Source organism: Amia ocellicauda, chromosome 17 (genome assembly GCF_036373705.1).
Source record: "Amia ocellicauda isolate fAmiCal2 chromosome 17, fAmiCal2.hap1, whole genome shotgun sequence".
In the NCBI taxonomy this organism is placed as follows: domain Eukaryota; kingdom Metazoa; phylum Chordata; class Actinopteri; order Amiiformes; family Amiidae; genus Amia; species Amia ocellicauda.
In genome coordinates this window covers 17,091,030-17,109,901 of record NC_089866.1, presented here as the reverse complement: position 1 = coordinate 17,109,901, position 18,872 = coordinate 17,091,030, and the positions used below count along the sequence as shown (strand labels likewise).

At 37.2% G+C, this 18,872-nt stretch overlaps 1 protein-coding gene across 1 annotated transcript in view; it reads left to right on the top strand.

Moving 5' to 3' along the window:
* The window catches only part of galnt9 (polypeptide N-acetylgalactosaminyltransferase 9), an 82,182-nt gene that overhangs the window by 41,120 nt on the left and 22,190 nt on the right, over nucleotides 1-18,872 (top strand). The window contains exons 5-6 of the mRNA XM_066689668.1: nucleotides 499-696; nucleotides 3,210-3,327. Of these exons, the coding sequence (XP_066545765.1) occupies nucleotides 499-696; nucleotides 3,210-3,327 (316 nt within the window). The remainder of the gene's footprint in view (nucleotides 1-498; nucleotides 697-3,209; nucleotides 3,328-18,872) is intronic.

Sequence of the window (18,872 nt, the reverse complement as noted above, 5' to 3'; positions counted from 1 at the left end):
ACACGCATCTGCAAATAAGGGAAGATAATAGGTTATACTGTATGATGCAAACACAATCATTGCATTGGATACCTTAAGTAGTCCATAATAGATCGAGAAGTTCCAATACCTATAGCAGATGTCAAGACATTTTATTTGATTTATTTTTCTTTTATTATTGAAATCCACTATTTAATCACAAGGTTCTCTCTGTAAGGAGAAAGAAGGCACCCAGATATATTGAAGATAAATTCTCCATTTTGCTGAAAATGTCCAGAACTGTATATAACAGTATATCATCTGTGGATTAGCTCCTTTCCATCCAACACCTTATTCTATGGTGTCAAAATGTCAAATCCCACATTTCGGCCCAAGTAACTAGTTGGGAATATGATGGCTTGACAGGCTTGAAATACAAAATGGGATGCACCTCTTAGGAGGTGAAAATCCACAGCGCTTTATGTGACTTCAACCTTTAGACCTAGTTCTCAATTATTTTTGTTGTTGCCATTTTCACAGGGCTGAACCAATCCTGACGAGAGTGAGGGAAGATCACAGACGCATTATCCTCCCGGCTATTGACAACATCAAGTACAACACGTTTGAGGTGCAGCAGTATGCCAACGCTGCCCATGGCTATAACTGGGGGCTGTGGTGCATGTACATAATCCCACCGCAAGACTGGCTGGACAAAGGGGATGAAACGGCTCCGATTAGGTAGGTAGAGCAACCAACATGGTTTATTATTTATGATTAGATAATAATAAAAATATAGATTCACAGAAAAAAGACTACAGCATTTTTATATATTTAGACAGATAAAATGTGCTAGTATACATGGAAGAAAAGATGATTTTAAAAACTGCCTGTTTCAGTTCCTTCCTTATTTACTTCTCTGGGGCAAACAAACACTAAAGTGCTATAATTCTAGATTGATCTTCAGTTTCCTCCCATTCACATTATCAACATTCTCTGGAAAACAAGAATAATGCCAGTTCCCAGTGACATCCACCATTTGCCTTACTCAAGTCTCAGTAATGTGTTTCCTATTGGTTTGTTTTTTCATTCGTTTTGCAATGCAGGTTCTCCGAGTCGTATCTCCTATTTGAATTTATTAGCAAGGTAGACCAGTCAAATATCTGTCTGTATATACAGTTTATACACAATCACTTTGTGAGAGAAGTGGTGTGTTTCTACACCCCATGTGTTTCGCTGAGAGCTTAGTACATTTTTGATTTCTACCATAGGCACAGTGTCAGTGTAAATAAATGAGATAGGAACAATTAGTATGCAACTTCAACAAGGTTCAACAAGCACCATGAAATCAATTTATAATGTCCTTCATCTTAGCTTCTGTGAGCTTTAAAATATATACTTCTGTTTGAAGATATTGTATTATTGTTTTTTCCACAGTGTTTGATTAGGAGACCAGTAGTAACTGCAGTTTATATTTTCGAGTTTTGGTTGAGCAGGCATAATCATTTTGATTTCTAATAAAACCTGCTCTTGGTTACAGTCTCCCTTTATACAGTTCCACAACTATCTGCCTTATGTGCTGCTAATTGCATTAAAACTATTGACTTTATTAACATGATTTTTATATATATATATATATATATTTCATAGCCAAACACTTGAATCTGTTAATCAATACCAACAAGAAGGATGCGGACCTGTGCTCCAAGTGGAGCTATTTATTTATTGATCCTCATGGACCAGTTTAGTAGTTTATTTATTGAGTCAAGAGTTGTAACAATTCCCCATAAAATGGGCCCCATAATATTTAGAATATTTTTAGAAGTGTGTCTAATGGACTCAGGGTTCTGAAAATGACAGCTCTGTTCCTGATCCATAAAAAAGCAAAACGTCAATATAAAATATGGTTGTGAACTAAATTGCCAAATTGAAGGATGATCTTCAAATAAACCACAGGGATTTGCTCTGAGGCAGGGCTGTGGGGCTGGTATTGGCAGCTTTGTCTTTTTGATTGAACAGCATTGATTGCTAAGGTGTTTTGTTGTTGGGTGGTGGTGGTATGTTTGCTATGTTTGATGTTGTTTAAATTATTATGCCTGACAACAACACTAAACATTAAAATTGAACCATTTCACATAGCACTTTCCATTGAGAATGTATTTGTAAATGAGGAATACTGGCATCAACCTTTGTTAGACCTTTCCATGAATGCGTCTCATACCTCCATTCTGGCAGAGATGTTCTGGGTGAAAGAATGTAACCTCTGAAAGCTGGAATGGCAACAATTAAAATTTCAACCTGCGGGAGATCATCTATTGATCATTCATCCTCAGACAAAGAGCACTTGTGCTAGAGGTAGTGCTACAGAGCTTTCTTGACCATGATAAGACACATCTGATGGAAAAGTATTTAAGGAAGGCGAAAATCAATTAGAGAAGGACGTAGATGGAAGCAGTGGCGGCCTTGTGCTCCGTAAGCTACTGTTCAGACAGATAGGTGGGATAGAGGAAGGTCAGGGGATATATATGCACCTATATATGGTATACAAGCTTGTTTTTTCCACTTTTCCACTGTTCTAATTCTTGTTCATGAAGCAGGATTAAAGGAACAGAATAGGATTGAATGAAACTGAATGAGCATGTTTTCTACACTTTTTGCTCTAACAGGAAACCCAGGTGTACTTCAAATTGTAGCTCTACCCCGAGAAATCCTCCTCAGTCCCGGCTGAGCTTTAGAATTAAGCTCTTGCGTATCACACAGCAACTCCTTCAGTTTGGAAATCATGCCAGAAGGACTGAGTCATCTGCAATTTCAAAATTAATCTGTTCTACAAGGCAGTTACCCTTTCAATTTAAAAAATCCTGAAGAAAGAGAGAGAGAGAGGAAATAAAAAAACATCAAGAACTATCCTGTACTCAGGCCTTGGCTTTTGTGGCATCGAGGATAATGAAAGAAAATGCATGAAGCTCTGTTAGATATTGCAATGCAAAAGCTGTCCTAGGGAGGGAAGGCATGTGTTTTCTATTATATTTTTACATTGTTTCTCTGACAAGGTAAGACCACATTCTGCATACAGATTCAAAGAAGCAAAGGAATCAGGTTAAAACTACAAAACGTTCATAACCGGGCTGATCAAAAAAACACCTAAAGCAAATCCTGTATCTCAACTGATCTATTTGCAATATTTCCTAATTTTGTATACATAAAAAGTGTATACTGCACAGTTCTTAATCTCACTCTTCTCCCATATCCAGGACGCCAGCGATGATTGGTTGCTCATTTGTGGTCGACCGAGAATATTTTGGAGAAATTGGCCTTCTGGATCCAGGGATGGAGGTTTACGGAGGGGAAAACATTGAACTAGGCATGAGGGTAAGACCACTGGTGATGCAATTTTGGTAGAGAATCACAAAGAATAGCACTCAGTAGATACTGTGGGAAACTGCTACGACAGTTGGTGCACAAGGATGTATTTTTGCACTTATGTTGTAAGTCGCCCTGGATAAGGGCGTCTGCCAAGAAATAAAAATAATAATAATAATAATAACAAGGATGTTTTGAAATCAGTACGAACTCTGCTCGTATTTTGAGCTCAACTTGATGAAAGATCGTTTTTTTAAACAAAAGTTGTATGGCCTCCCTGGAACCACATTATTTAATTTTAATCCCTACAGAAATCCTAGTACACACAAATTACACACACAAGGCAGCGAGATAGACAACACAACAGATGCTAAACCCCCAACAGGTGAGATTAAGTAAAACACACAGTATTTAGGTTTTGGAAGTGTAAGTAGCTTAGAGTATATATGCTTGTTGCAGCCTAAGGGTTAAGCTGAACAGACCCTGAGTGTAAATAGACTGTTAAACATTGCCAACTCAGAAACGTTTTCCTAAGAGGAAGGAAAAAAAATCTCCAATGCCAAATCACAATATTCACTTGACTCAAAAGCTTTAATATTGGCGATACTGTAAAAATGTAAATCTGTGCTGCAGCTGATATATGACTGAATGTAATGCTTCATATGAAAATAGGATTGGGTGGAAAAAAAAATCAGATATTTAATTTGAGAGATTTTTTTTGCCCTTTTTTTTCTCAGAATACAGGCTTTTAGTAGAAAGGTTTCGCAGATGAGCTGCTTCTGAATAAGCATCACAATAATTACATTAACATTCGCTGGCACATTTTTCTCATGTGAAAGAGCTAAATACCATTAAGGCCACTTGCCTCTGCATCTTAACAGACTGGGTGCGTGTTTCCTTTTCTTTTTACTGTTTTTAACCCCTTTGGAGAGAAGTGATTCACAACTGCAGGAAGATAGATCCTTATCATAGTTTTATGGTCAGGTTCAGGTTTAAAATGCATAAATAACATCTATGCATGAATAAACATTTTCTTGACAGGTTTTCTAGCATTTTGAGTGAAAACAAAGCATGAAGAATCGTTCTGCTTCATCACCTCCAAATATCACCTAGATCTTAGCACATATTTACTGGAAAAATTGTTCTGTAATTTCTCATTCCTTGAAAGACACATACACAATCGCACACAATCATATGTACAGTATGTATTTTAAGTTTTATCAACATATTATATCCCACAGATAATGTATTTTATTAAACCACTATTCTTGTCAGCGTATAGGCAGTAGAAGTACAGGAAATTACAAAAGGAGGAAAGTGTTAAATATAAATGTTACTTCCTGCACTGCAGATTTGCATTACATCACTTGGACCCTATGTCTGTGTGGTAATAAATAAATACATAGGTAGTAAGCTATTAAGTTATTCAATGAAAAGAGCTCATTCTTGAAACATGTTTTGAGAAGGCCGGTTAACTGCTGAATAGACGAGCATGAGCGATTGAAGTCTTTTCTTGGGATCTGTTGTTCACAGGTGGGTTTTCTCAAACAGATGTTCAAAAGCTTTGCTCGGTTGGAAACATTAGTCTAATTAGAATCTCAAAGACGTCAATGTCAGGCGTGAATACAGGATGTGGAATCATTAACCTCTATTGAAGCTCACACCCACTGAAGGAAATGGGATTTAAGGCGGATTTCTTCCAGCGAGGTTTAGATGTTGTAGCAGGTTAATCCCCCTTTGATATAAAAGGTCACAGTGAGTAGGAACACAACGCTTTAAAATATTATTATATACATAGAATACACAAAAAACCTCTAAACCTTAAAACATCTCCAATCTCATAGTGTCCATTTTCATACATAAGGCCACATTGTTCTGATTATGAAGCCTTACAAGGGCCAGCATCTGCAGTCCAAAGCAATTTGTATTTCTGTTAAATGACCTATCCATTGTGATCAGCATACTGCTTATGATACACTGTCTTTCTCTACCAAATATAGCATAATTTGTTATATCCTGGAGTTGGCAGAAGAAAATATTCAAAATTCAAATGTTTTTTTTTAAATTACTTTCATGTGAACTGTGGTTTACCATGTTGGCTGGCATAGGAAAAATACATGTGCTAATAATGTAAAGATGTGTAGCACAGTCTATTTTCTTATACACTGCATGAGTGTTATTGAAGTATTATCCAAAATTGTTGGTACTTTTTACTTTTCTCAAAAACTCAGATGGGCACATTTAAGACTGATGTCATATGTCATTAGCACTTGAAATATGCTGTTCTCTGACACTGGTGTTAAAAATTTAACGTTTAAAAAAATCTGTTTAATACGGAAGCCGAGAAGTGCAAAAGCAAAACAAACTCGTTAACAGGACATCGCAGCGACCACAGAAGAGAAAGGGCTGTAACAGTTGAAACACATCAGCAGCGTCAGAAGAAGGCGCTGCTGCTACAGGAGAGAGAGAGAGAGAGGGGGGCGCTAACTTTGAAAACATGTCAGCAACCAGTGGAGAGAAAGAGGTGGAAACATCTGAAACATGACAGCAGCATTGGAAACAACACCGACATCCCAGAGTCAATCAAGAAAAGACTTCACCAGAGTAAATACAGAGGGTTTACCACAATATGTAAACAGGAAACAGGAAGACCAGATTAGAGTTTGCCAAAAAACATCGAAAGAACCCTGTACAGTTCTGGAACAACATCCTATGGTCAGATCAACTTATACCAGAATGATGGGAAAAGAAGAGTACGGAGAAGGGAAGGAACTGCTCTTGATCCGAAGCATACCACCTCATCTGTGAAGCATGTTATTGCATGGGCATGTATGGCTGCCAATGGAACTGGTTCCCTTGTATTTATTGATGATGTGACTGCTGACAAAAGCAGCAGGATGAATTCTGAAGTGTTTAGGGCTGTATTATCTGCTCAGATTCAGCTAAATGCTTCAAAATGCATTGGATGGCGCTTCACAGTGCAAATGGACAGTGACCTAAAGCATACTGTGAAAGCAACCCAAGACTTTTTTAAGGCGAAGAAGTGGAATGTTCTGCAATGGCCAAGTCAATTACCTGACCTGAATCCAATTGAGCAGCATTTCACTTACTGAAGGCAAAACTGAAGGCAAAACACCCCCAAGAACAAGCAGGAACTAAAGACAGCTGCAGTGCAGGCCTGGCAGAGCATCACCAGGGAAGAAACCCAGCATCTGGTGACGTCTATGGGTTCCAGACTTCAGGCAGTCATTGACTGCACAGGATTTGCAACCAAGTATTGAAACTCATGATTTAATTCATGATTGTTAGTTTGTCCAAATACTTTTGAGCCCCTAAAATTGGCAGGACTACATTCCTACACTGTTCACCCAATTTGGATGTAACTACCCTCAAATTAAAGATTAAAGTCTACACTTAAAGCACATATTGAGTGTTTCCTTTAAAATCCGTTGTGGTGGCTTACAGAGCCAAAATGATGACAATTTTGTCACTGTCCAAATATTTATGGACCTAACTGTGTATAAAAAGAAAACAATGGGGGGCATCTGATATTGATTGAGCATTTGCCTTTCTCAATACATGAATTATTTAGAGAGCTGTAATCAATTTCTTTACTTAATGGACTGAGAGTTATTTACTCCATGGTTCATTAAGGTATTTAATTAATTTACACCTCTAATAGTGTTGTTGGATCGCTATAGGGGGTAGTTTGTGTGTGAAAATAACAGGTTAACAAGAAACTTGAAGAGAATGTGTCTGTCATCAAACATCCGATTCCTGGAAATGAAAGTCAATATACAAACAGTTCTATCAGAAGCTAAAATAAACAATTTATAACTAAAATATATAGCAATACATTGAATACCAAACTGTGGTATTTTTCAGCTGTCTGATGTCACTTTTTATGAAGAATATCATGCATTTAGGGTTGGAATCTGTGATCATTACAGTAAAATGAAGATATATATATATATATATATATATATATAATATAAAAGATATATTTACTATTCACGTGTGGAAGCAGTAGTAAAAGTTGAACATGAACATGATACATTGTCTTGGGGAAAGTACATGTTAAGCTTTAAAAAAGACCATATTGTTATTAGCATATTGTTATTAAATGGATGCAACAACTGATTAATTTGAATTTCAAAGATTATTGTACCTTTAGTTAATGGTGACTTGACAGATAATTCTGTGGTACATTTAAACATAATTAAAAGATAATAGGACAAATGCAGAATAATCCCTTATTCTATGTCTTCGTTTGCTGCGGTGATATATTGTCAGTATTTGTCTCTCAAGGGTGCTGCATGTTATATTACTCCAAACTGTAAAACATATAGATGAAATGCTTTGAAATCTAGGAACTTGTCCACAGTCCAAACTTATGTCAGAAAACAGTAAACTCCTTTTCCTCTGCATATAAGCCTTTGTCTTTTTCTGTTGTTGTTTTTTTCTTGAATGTCTTAATGATTTTTCGAATGCCATTGGCAAGAAACACGAGTTTGCAATTTAAAATACCTTCTCATATTTGGATCTCAGAAGAGCTAGTCAGGGTAGCTTTTTGCAAAGAGAGAGAGCGAGAGAACAAAACATTAGAAAGAACAGAAAATAAAAGCAAGTCTAGCAGTTATCAATATGAACAGGTTGTGGCTTTCATCCTAGCATCCTAGTTTTTAATGCAACTGCAGTACACCACAAAAAATAAATAAATTAATAAAAATAATATATATATATATATATATATATATATATATATTTTTTTTTTTTTTTTTCAGGAAACTAAGACTTCAGCAAATTAAGTTGCTAATTCAACTGACTCAGATCCAGTGCTGAAATGCATAGCTATAGTGTTACACATATACAGCAGATATTACACAGAATAAAGATATAATATGTCCACAATATTCTATTTGTTCTTGTTTTTTTCCACTTCCTTCTTGCTAGTCATTTCCTTTCTGTTACGTAGAGGTCACAATGTTAATTTCACAAAGGATTTTGCCCCTACCTTTAGCCCAAGGGTAACATATGCATTTAGGCAAAATGGAACTGAAATTGAACATGGATAAGTAAATGTCAGTTGATAATTTAAATGTCATGATTTCCACTTGTGAGTTTGGGGCTAACTGTTGATATCTGTAGCAAGTTTAGATTCTGTGGGTATGAGATTAGCATTATAAGAGGTATTTTCAGCACCCAAAGTAGATCCGGTTTTGCTCAATTGGAATAGAAACAAAGGACAGAAGGAACTGTACAATAAAGAGCAGGTGTATATAGTAGGGGAACGAAAAGGACCCCCATTAAGCTGGTGCTGTAATTAAAATTGATGCATGTTAAGGGAAGTCTTTTGCATAAAGACCACTTTATGTTCTATGGGCAGGAATGCTGAGCCATGTAAAAAAAGTGTGTGTATTTGTGTATATATATATATATATATATATATATATATACACTCACCTAAAGGATTATTAGGAACACCATACTAATACTGTGTTTGACACCCTTTCGCCTCCAGAACTGCCTTAATTCTACGTGGCATTGATTCAACAAGGTGCTGAAAGCATTCTTTAGAAATGTTGGCCCATATTGATAGGATAGCATCTTGCAGTTGATGGAGATTTGTGGGATGCACATCCAGGGCACGAAGCTCCCGTTCCACCACATCCCAAAGATGCTCTATTGGGTTGAGATCTGGTGACTGTGGGGGCCAGTTTACTACAGTGAACTCATTGTCATGTTCAAGAAACCAATTTGAAATGATTCGACCTTTGTGACATGGTGCATTATCCTGCTGGAAGTAGCCATCAGAGGATGGGTACATGGTGGTCATAAAGGGATGGACATGGTCAGAAACAATGCTCAGGTAGGCCGTGGCATTTAAACGATGCCCAATTGGCACTAAGGGGCCTAAAGTGTGCCAAGAAAACATCCCCCACAATATTACACCACCACCACCAGCCTGCACAGTGGTAACAAGGCATGATGGATCCATGTTCTCATTCTGTTTACGCCAAATTCTGACTCTACCATCTGAATGTCTCAACAGAAATCGAGACTCATCAGACCAGGCAACATTTTTCCAGTCTTCAACTGTCCAATTTTGGTGAGCGTGTGCAAATTGTAGCCTCTTTTTCCTATTTGTAGTGGAGATGAGTGGTACCCGGTGGGGTCTTCTGCTGTTGTAGCCCATCCGCCTCAAGGTTGTACGTGTTGTGGCTTCACAAATGCTTTGCTGCATACCTCGGTTGTAACGAGTGGTTATTTCAGTCAAAGTTGCTCTTCTATCAGCTTGAATCAGTCGGCCCATTCTCCTCTGACCTCTAGCATCAACAAGGCATTTTCGCCCACAGGACTGCCGCATACTGGATGTTTTTCCCTTTTCACACCATTCTTTGTAAACCCTAGAATAGGTTGTGCGTGAAAATCCCAGTAACTGAGCAGATTGTGAAATACTCAGACCGGCCCGTCTGGCACCAACAACCATGCCACGCTCAAAATTGCTTAAATCACCTTTCTTTCCCATTCAGACATTCAGTTTGGAGTTCAGGAGATTGTCTTGACCAGGACCACACCCCTAAATGCATTGAAGCAACTGCCATGTGATTGGTTGGTTAGATAATTGCATTAATGAGAAATTGAACAGGTGTTCCTAATAATCCTTTAGGTGAGTGTATATATATGAGAGAGAGAGAGAGAATGCAGTGTTGCTGTTCTGAGACAGTAAATCCCTTAAAGTGTCTGACAGAGGGAGTTCAGAGTTCATGAACTCTCTCCCCAAGCAATCATGTAACATTATTGTATATCTTTCTCAATAGGTCTGGTGTCCATACTAAAAAACAAAAAAGTATGGTAGCAAAGCTTAGCGTCTTGAAGACTCTATAATTTTGCAGACAATGGTTTTTATAGTAGATTGTTCTTTATTTATTTATTCTGTCATTAATTTGCATACCTGCTAAATGTCAGATGGACTTTGTTGTATTTGGCTCTAGAACTGGCATTTAGGGATTTACAGAAGTCAATTTGAAATGCACATAAATAAATACATTAAAAACAACTAACAATTGTGCTTAAACGTTTTGAATAATAACCGGATTTTTAAAGGATTTAAAAATATATTTTTCCCAAAGTGCTAAAACATTGTTTGCTAGATGTTATAGAGCACATTTATGAAATGAAACTAAAGATACATTGGGATGAGAAACATAAGCATTTACAAATATTGATGCGGAAGGAAATTGACTTTTCTGAGCCTTTTTGTAATAACTGCTCATGTACCAAACGCAAACACAATCCTACTTTGTTTTAAATCTCAATGCTGTCGACTAAACCAATGAATACATAATTGCTGCACATTCAAATAATAATTAAAAAGCTGTTTCTGGGAAATCTGCAGTAAATAGGAGAGCAGAAAGGCGCTTTGGATATAAATGCTATTTCTTTGACCCCATTTGCCCACACAGCTATTTGAATTAAAGAAGATTAAGTATGTGTTTGCGCTTTCTGACAGCTAACCAAAATCGTTTTGTGAGTTATATTTATCAGAAGGCATTTGCTTATCCTTTAGGTGCTCATGCATATAAGGAGATAGAGAAGCCACAGAATATTGGATCAGTATGCATTCATGATGTATGAAAGAAATAATATACAATACAGCGGTGAGCGGTGCTAAGGGTTCAGGAATAACATGAAAATTCTTCAGTTTCCATGGCTATCTGGAAATCCAATATCGTACCGTTAGCATTTCTTGTATTACATTTTTTTCGAAGATGCTTTTGGGAGCCCCTAGGGGAATTTCTGCTATTTATTCATATACTCAATGTCATCTTGAGTTTGCTTAGTAAATCCACCTGGGAACTGTGCAGCGATTGTAAAAGACAGAGATACAAAAATAAAAAAATAAAAAACTCTGAAGGGCAAATATGCTATAATAAAAATAAAATAACTTGTGTGCATATGTGCATGTTTGTACATGTTATCATTTAATTAAGGAAGCAAAACATATCTGCATTGTATGTGTAATCTACTCTTCTTGTTTTTGGATTTTACTGTTCACATATAATCCTCACCTGGCTCTGTTTAAAGGGATACTTATTCTTTATCCTCCTAATCCCCAATTACCCTTTAATTTCCTTCTTCTGGAAATGACTGGACATGCATGTAAGGGAAGCTATCATTATCTGTCAGTGCGCTATGGAAGTGGGATATCGCATTGACAAGCTAAGCATCAGACATAGCATAATAAGTTGGCTAACATGTAAAAGAGTGACAAGGAACACACAGTGTGTCTTCCAGGAACTAATACAACAGTATCTGTGTTCCCCACAAAGATGCATACCTCAAAAGGTTATACATTGTGAAGTTTTACACATTAAAAAAGTTATGCCAGGTTCCCCACATCCTGCATCCCAGTATACCAATATAATTGCATCCTGCAGGTCCCTGAAATCAGCACATGGAAGGAGCGACTGAGAAATGTGAAGGGCTCTCAGTTGCCAGTTTGGATAGCTAATCAGCTGATTGTTTAGCTCTTTAATTGAACTGAATGACTCGTGGATATCAATGCTGCCCGATTGATAAAACTCTGACCTCTGATGGTCATTATTGTTTATGTTTCACACTTTTCCTACGTTTTTACTTCCAGCAACTTTGGATGGGGCTGCATGTGAATAAATAAATTGCTTTGATCAAGGTCAAGCTTTTGTAGAGCAGTTGAGGACATTTGATGGATCCTCATTATGTTTGCTAGGATCTGTAGCCTTATTGCCTCTATTGGATATATTGCTACCTTTCTCATAAAAGTCAGATTTTTAAGATGGAATACTATTGAGTGGATAAATGTTTCGTAAAACAAGCTCATAGATTTGACTGAATTAAATATTGAACACAAACACCAGTATGCTTGTTTTAGTTAATTTGCTATTAAGAAAAAAACTAACTTACTGGTAAATCCAGATTTTGTCCATTTTTAATTTTGCAACTTCTTATCAGCTGGTCATCTGAACAACTCAAGTAATGTATGCAAATGCCTACACACACATTATATGAACATCACTTAATTTGAAAAGTGTTACCAAAGCAAAGGTCAACCAGCACAGCAACTCTTGAACAGTGATTACCAGGAAAATAAATGTACACAGTTATATGGTATCTTTATTAGCCCAGCAAGAGTCTAATTTTCATGTTGGTAGAGGACTTAAAATAACTATTTTCTGCAATTATACCTTATCTCCCAATTTAAGAGCAATAAGCAGCCAGACTTTGACTGAGAACCTCTCTGCGCTAAAGTACCATTTGGAGTGTTTCCTATGCACAAATCCACCCATTATAAATCAGTATTCTTATATTACTCACCAGCCTCCAGTACATTCTTTGCAAGCACAATTCATTTAAAAGGATGCAATAACTTTAAATAAGTAATTTCAGATGGTGTAATGGTGTTGATGTATGTCTTTATGCACTTGTTAGCCCCTCGTATCTTGTTAGAGACCTTTTAAATATGCTTCGAATGTAGAGCATTTACATTTATTTAGTGTGGAAACTCAGACCAATTCAGTCCTGGCGAAAGACACCATGCATCATTCTTTAATTAAAGGGTGAACGCAACTATTTAAATAGACTTCAGTAATTGTTATTAGATGGACCTTTTTATTGGCTTGGTATGTACATTCTAGACCATAGTAAACCATCCACTCCCGCAACTGATTTCACTGTAGGTGAATTCAACTGGTGCATTAAATGGGCGAAATCCAAATTATCCCATTCAAATCAGACCATTTGAATGGTGCATTTCTCCAGTGGGATCACTGCATCATTATTGAGCATTGAATGGAGGTGAAGAGAGTTGAGGAAGGGGTTGTACTCTCTGTTTATCCTGGCCACTAAGAAGAGAACATGTGTCCAGTGCTGCAGCTGTTTTACTAGCCCGATACAAATTTTAAATCAGCTGTGAGACCCCATTGGCTTTATTACTCAATATATTGCAAATCGTTCATTTTTTGCATTCAGTGGTAAAATAGCAAATTCATGTGGACCTAATCAGAGATCAAATAGGTCTTTCACATGGTTTCACTTGATTATAGCCATTTCCCCTATATATTTTAAAAAAAGTGATATTAATGAGAAATAAGGTCACTGACATCTTGCATCATAATACTAAGACTTTCAGTGCTTTTGAACTGTGAGGATTGAGGACTCTTTGGCAAATTGTGCTTTCCTATCAGCATAATAATAGTATGCTGCCCTCAGATGCCCTTTTAAAAAATGCTTTATGCATCTTATTTCACTTAATTTGTGTGTTTTACATAAACACCTCAGGCTTCAGAACTTCCAGATGAAAGTCTGTGAGAAAACTTAAGAAATTAATTGTAGTTAACAATAAATGTTTCTCAGAACAGCAAATGATTCTCCAACTGTAGTGATAATTTTACTTTAATTAACTTGTCTTCCTTTTATTTTTTTCACATTGATCAAGCTTTTAAACATTTGTTATAACAATGCTTCAAAATAATACAATACTAACCCCCACTCTGCTGAAGTGAATAGTTTTATAATAATGTGAGTCTCATCGGTATAGAATGTGACACCTCATTAACTGCAGAATCTAAATTTATTGTAGAATATTATTCAAGTTTCTAACAGTAAAAGTTGAATTAAATTAATAAAACCCTGATAAAACTGATCATGTCAGTAAACATGTATATAAATGTATAAACAAAGTTGTAAATTATTTTAAAAGGTTAAAATGACCCTCCTATTGCTAAGTGTTGTAAACACACAACAATTACAAAAATGCAAAAATGTATAGACTGTTAACCCTGCTCCTTTTTTCCTTTATTATTTAAATGCTTTTTAGTAAACATCTGGAGGAAGAAGTGAAAATGCAGTTATTCAGCTTATTTAATTACATTACACTTGTTCAAAATGAATTAACGAAAGAGAATTAAAATTAACTTCAGCGAGGAAATCTCCAAGGCTTTAGGCAGGCTGCTTATCCCCCAGCTCTGCCTGCCAGAGTGTGAGCCAAGGTTGGCTTGAAAAGTGGCATAAAATGAGGCTTCAAATGGTGGTGTAAAATGTTTAAAATAAATTAACAATGACATGGTTCCCATTTGATAACTTTAAAGTAAAAAGGTCATATAACTGGCTTTTAAAAAATCAATGGTTGAAGTGAGCACATTGATTTTGTGTTTATTGTAATAATAAAATGGTGCTTTAGTCCCGATTTGCATCTGGCAAGACACTTCAAAATATTTAAGTGCCTAATAAGACTCTTAGCAAGTCTTTCAGAAAGCTAATCATCAGCTGTTTGTGACTGCTTCAAGGCTGCCTGTCAGGAGCATACTTGTAAAGACTGAACATTAACAGATAAATTATAAATATAATATGTGTTTACCTGGAATGAGATCACAATTGCACAAAAATATCCTCACCATTCATGTGTGGCACAATAGTCCCAGCTAAACCCATGCTTTCCAAATTAAATTATACATAGTCTGGGCAATGGCGCTATGTTAAGAAAAGAAAAAAATATTATTTATTTGTTCAAACAAAAACCCAAACACGGTAAGCTACTGTTTAATGACATTTCACTCCAGGAATGTTGCAAATATGTTTTCAACTTGGCAACGGTGCAATCATCATATTGTAATTATGCCTTTTGTGTCCAGGGAACCTGAGTAATTTGGTTTGATTTGTTTTGCTAATGCCTTGGCAGACAGCTGAATAGATCGGAAAAAGGACAGCATGATAAGACACCCAAGAATGTGACATATATCAGAAGCCAATAGTCTGTCATGCACCACCTGTTATTCATCTGCATCACAAAGAATGACTCTTTCTGGATTCCGAAAGATTCAAATTGAAACTGATAAAGCCATAAGTGATTTCCCCTTTCTGGGTGGGTTTTCACAGTGTGAAGTGGTGGGAAAGAAGCTGAATAATCCCGAAGTCAATGCTGAACTGCGAGAATTTGTTCTGTTTTGTTTGGTTTTTTGAGATTGGACTTTTGGAAAATCTTTCCAAGCTGATGTGCCACTCAGATACTGTTCACCATTTCATCCAGTTGCAGTAGTTGTAGCCACAAAAGCAGCAGTTCTACAATTAATCATCTAACCCTTTTTGTAACTTTATGTAACAATTTGATGTGTGGGTGTGGGTGTTAGTAAAGTCTGCGTGGGGGGGCAAGGAGCTGTCGAAAGTGTTGAGTTTATGTATAATTCTTTTTGTTTTAAAAATTTAATGTTTTCAAAGCACCAACAAACCCAATGAACAGACACTGCAAACACACTGTGTGTGGATTGCCAACAGATTTCAATGAACAAATGAACAAGAGACCCAACCTTCGGCTCAAAGGCGGGTGTTTCACTTGGGCCATATTGCACGGATTCAAAATAAACATTTAAAAAAGCCAATTATAATATGGTATGGAATTTCCAGAAAAGTTAGCCCCGACATGCCTATCAAACCTTCAGTTAGTATTGCAGCCAACAGATCCCCGCTGGGAAACAGGCTGTTGTTGTTGTTGCTGATTCCTCACTTCATCTGCTCAGACATTATTGCTCAGAATGTGACAAGCCGGTTGTAATGGAAAAAATGTACAGAACGCACTTAGAAGCAGCAGGGCAAACAAGTGGGCTGAGCTTCTTGGATACAGAGCGGGGTCAGTACCTTCAAAGAATATATGGAATAAACCACCTGGTGCAGAAGAATGCCTTCTGATAATCATTGGGTCAGGTGGTGATTCAAGGCAAGAAGTCAAATAAAAAGATGTCTTATTGGTAGTCCTAGACATTTTCTTATACCTAATGGATCTGCTTGGAAGTTTATCTAAAGAGTTTATTTATTTTTAAAGGCGGACAGCGTTTGGTGTTTGAGAATGTATGCTTTGCATGTTGAAGGCTGTGAAAGATAAGTCCATGGCTGTGCAGCAAAGCTATATTTGTTGCAGGATAGCGTCGAGTTTCCTAATTATATATTCGAAATCAATTGTCTGGAAAGCACCCGAGTGGACCAGGTGTTCAGACGATGGTGTGTGTACATGGTGTGACACTTAGAAATGTTGCACATCAAAAATGACTGAGTGATGCTCTTGATAGAACAAGTATACAGCCTGTGAATGGGAAACATATTCCTTTATTTGGAGAATATATAATTGCACATAATTGAAGACACTGCATTTAGAATTAAAGCCCTTGTTTAATCTACTGCTGTACTGACAGCCAACACCTGCAATAAGTCATGAGTAAACCCCTCCACACCCCCATAAACACACGAATACATCCACACATTCAAACTATGAAGCTTCATCAGTTCATCAGGGACTTTTATCACAGATATGTACAATTGAAAACAACCAAATATCGAAGGCAAATGGTTGTGTTATTGTTGTATAATTTAGAACGAAAAAGACTATATAACAACATACAAAATCATAGTGTTACAATTACATTTTCAATTGAGCGGGCATATGAGCTGCGAAATAGGAAGGAATTGGTCCTGGCTTCATCTATCATACTGACATACTGAAATTAACAGTGATTAAATGACTGTTCACTAAGTGTATAGAGAGGCTTTTGAAAGATATCGATCTTTAATTTATATGTGGTAATAGAAAACGTATTCGACATCCAAAATAATCTCAAGCACAGTCGCTGTGCACCTTGGAGGATTCATTCACAATCCTCTGAAACCAAAAAAAGGGCTGCAGAGATCATTTTGCCAGCACATATGAATACTGAAAAAACAGTCTGCAAATTGCCATTCACTTGTCGTTTCTTGAAGGTGTTTTTCTCGTCTTTCAAAATTAAGGAATATGTTTGTTTCTGCTGTTAATAAATTCTCAGCTGTCAAAATAAAAATAAAAACTCTGCCTTTGCTCCAAGCAGAACATATATGTTGAAATGTGTTTTGTTAGTTTGTGTTGTTAGTGTTAGTGTTCTGTCACCAAGTGCCTGAAAAAATAACTTTAAAGTCACTCTTCTTGAACTCAAAGCAATTAATCACAGATGCAAAAATGGCTGCTCAAGGCCATATATCTACTTGCACAATATATGGCGTGGGCAAATCAAGCAACTTGTGCACCCTCCGCGCATTAACGTGGCAGTGGACCCCTGATCCTGCAGGAGCAGGGCCACTGAATAACACACAGCTGGCTAGTCAACTGAGTAGCCACAGCTGGACATAACAGTACAGTGCCATGAAAAAGTATTTGCCCCTTTCCTGATTTCCTCCATTTTTGCATATTTTTCACACTGAATGATTTCAGATCTCAGTACTACATTTTGTATGAAGAGAACCCAAGTAAACACAATTCAGTTTTTAAATGATAATTTTATTTATTTAAGGGAAAAAAGTATCGAACACCACCTGGCCTTGTGTGAAAAAGTAATTGCCCCCTTAGTTACTCAATCAACCCATTAACTAAATTGAAATGATCATTAAATTAGAGCAGACACACCCAGGCTTGATTAGTGCTAGCCCTGTTGAATCTAAACATGACTTATATAGGACCTTACCATTGATGTGAAGTCGGCTACACAGTCTCAACAAGCAGCACACTATGCCACGATCAAAAGAAATTCTGGAAGAGATGAGAAAAAAAGTTGTCAAGAAAAGGATTACAAAGCCATTTCCAAGGCTCTGGGACTCCAGTGAACCAGATTGAGAGCCATTATCTCCAAATGCAGAAAACTTGGAACAGTGGAGAATCTCCCCAGGAGTGGCCGCTCTACCAAGATTCCTCCAAGGGCGCAGCAATGACTCATCCAAGAAGTCACAAAAACACCCAGGACAACGTCTAAAGAACTGCACGACTCTCTAGCCTCAGCTAAGGTCAGCGTTGGCAATTACTTTTTCACACAGGGCCAGGTGGTGTTCAATACATTTTTTCCTTAAACAAATCAAATTATCATTTAAAAACTGAATTTTGTGTTTACTTGGGTTCTCTTCGTCTTACATTACATTTTGTATGGAGATCTGAAACCATTCAGTGTGACAGATATGCAATAATTGAGGAAATCAGGAAGGGGGCAAATACTTTTTTACGGCACTGTATATAAGAACGTTTACAAGTCATAAGAGCCCATTCGACCCATCGTGCTTGTTTGGTGTCCATTAATAACTAAGTGATCCAAGGATACTATCCAAGTCTATTTTTAAATGTTCCCAAATGTTCAGCTTCAACCACATCACTTGGGAGTTTGTTGCAGATTGTGACGCCTCTCTGTGTGAAGAAGTGTCTCCTGTTTTCCGTCTTGAATGCCTTGAAGCCCAATTTCCATTTGTGTGTCATGCGTGTGTCCCTGCTGATCTGGAAAAGCTGCTCTGGTTTGATGTGGTCGATGCCTTTCATGATTTTGAAGACTTGAATGAAGTCCCCACGTAGTCTCCTCTGTTCCAGGGTGAAAAGGTTCAGTTCCTCAGTCTCTGAGTAGAACATTCCCTTCAGACCTGGAATAAGTCTGGTTGCTCTCCTCTGAACTGCCTCTAGAGCAGCGATATCTTTCTTGAAGTGTGGAGCCCAGAACTGTCCACAGTATCCAGATGAGCTC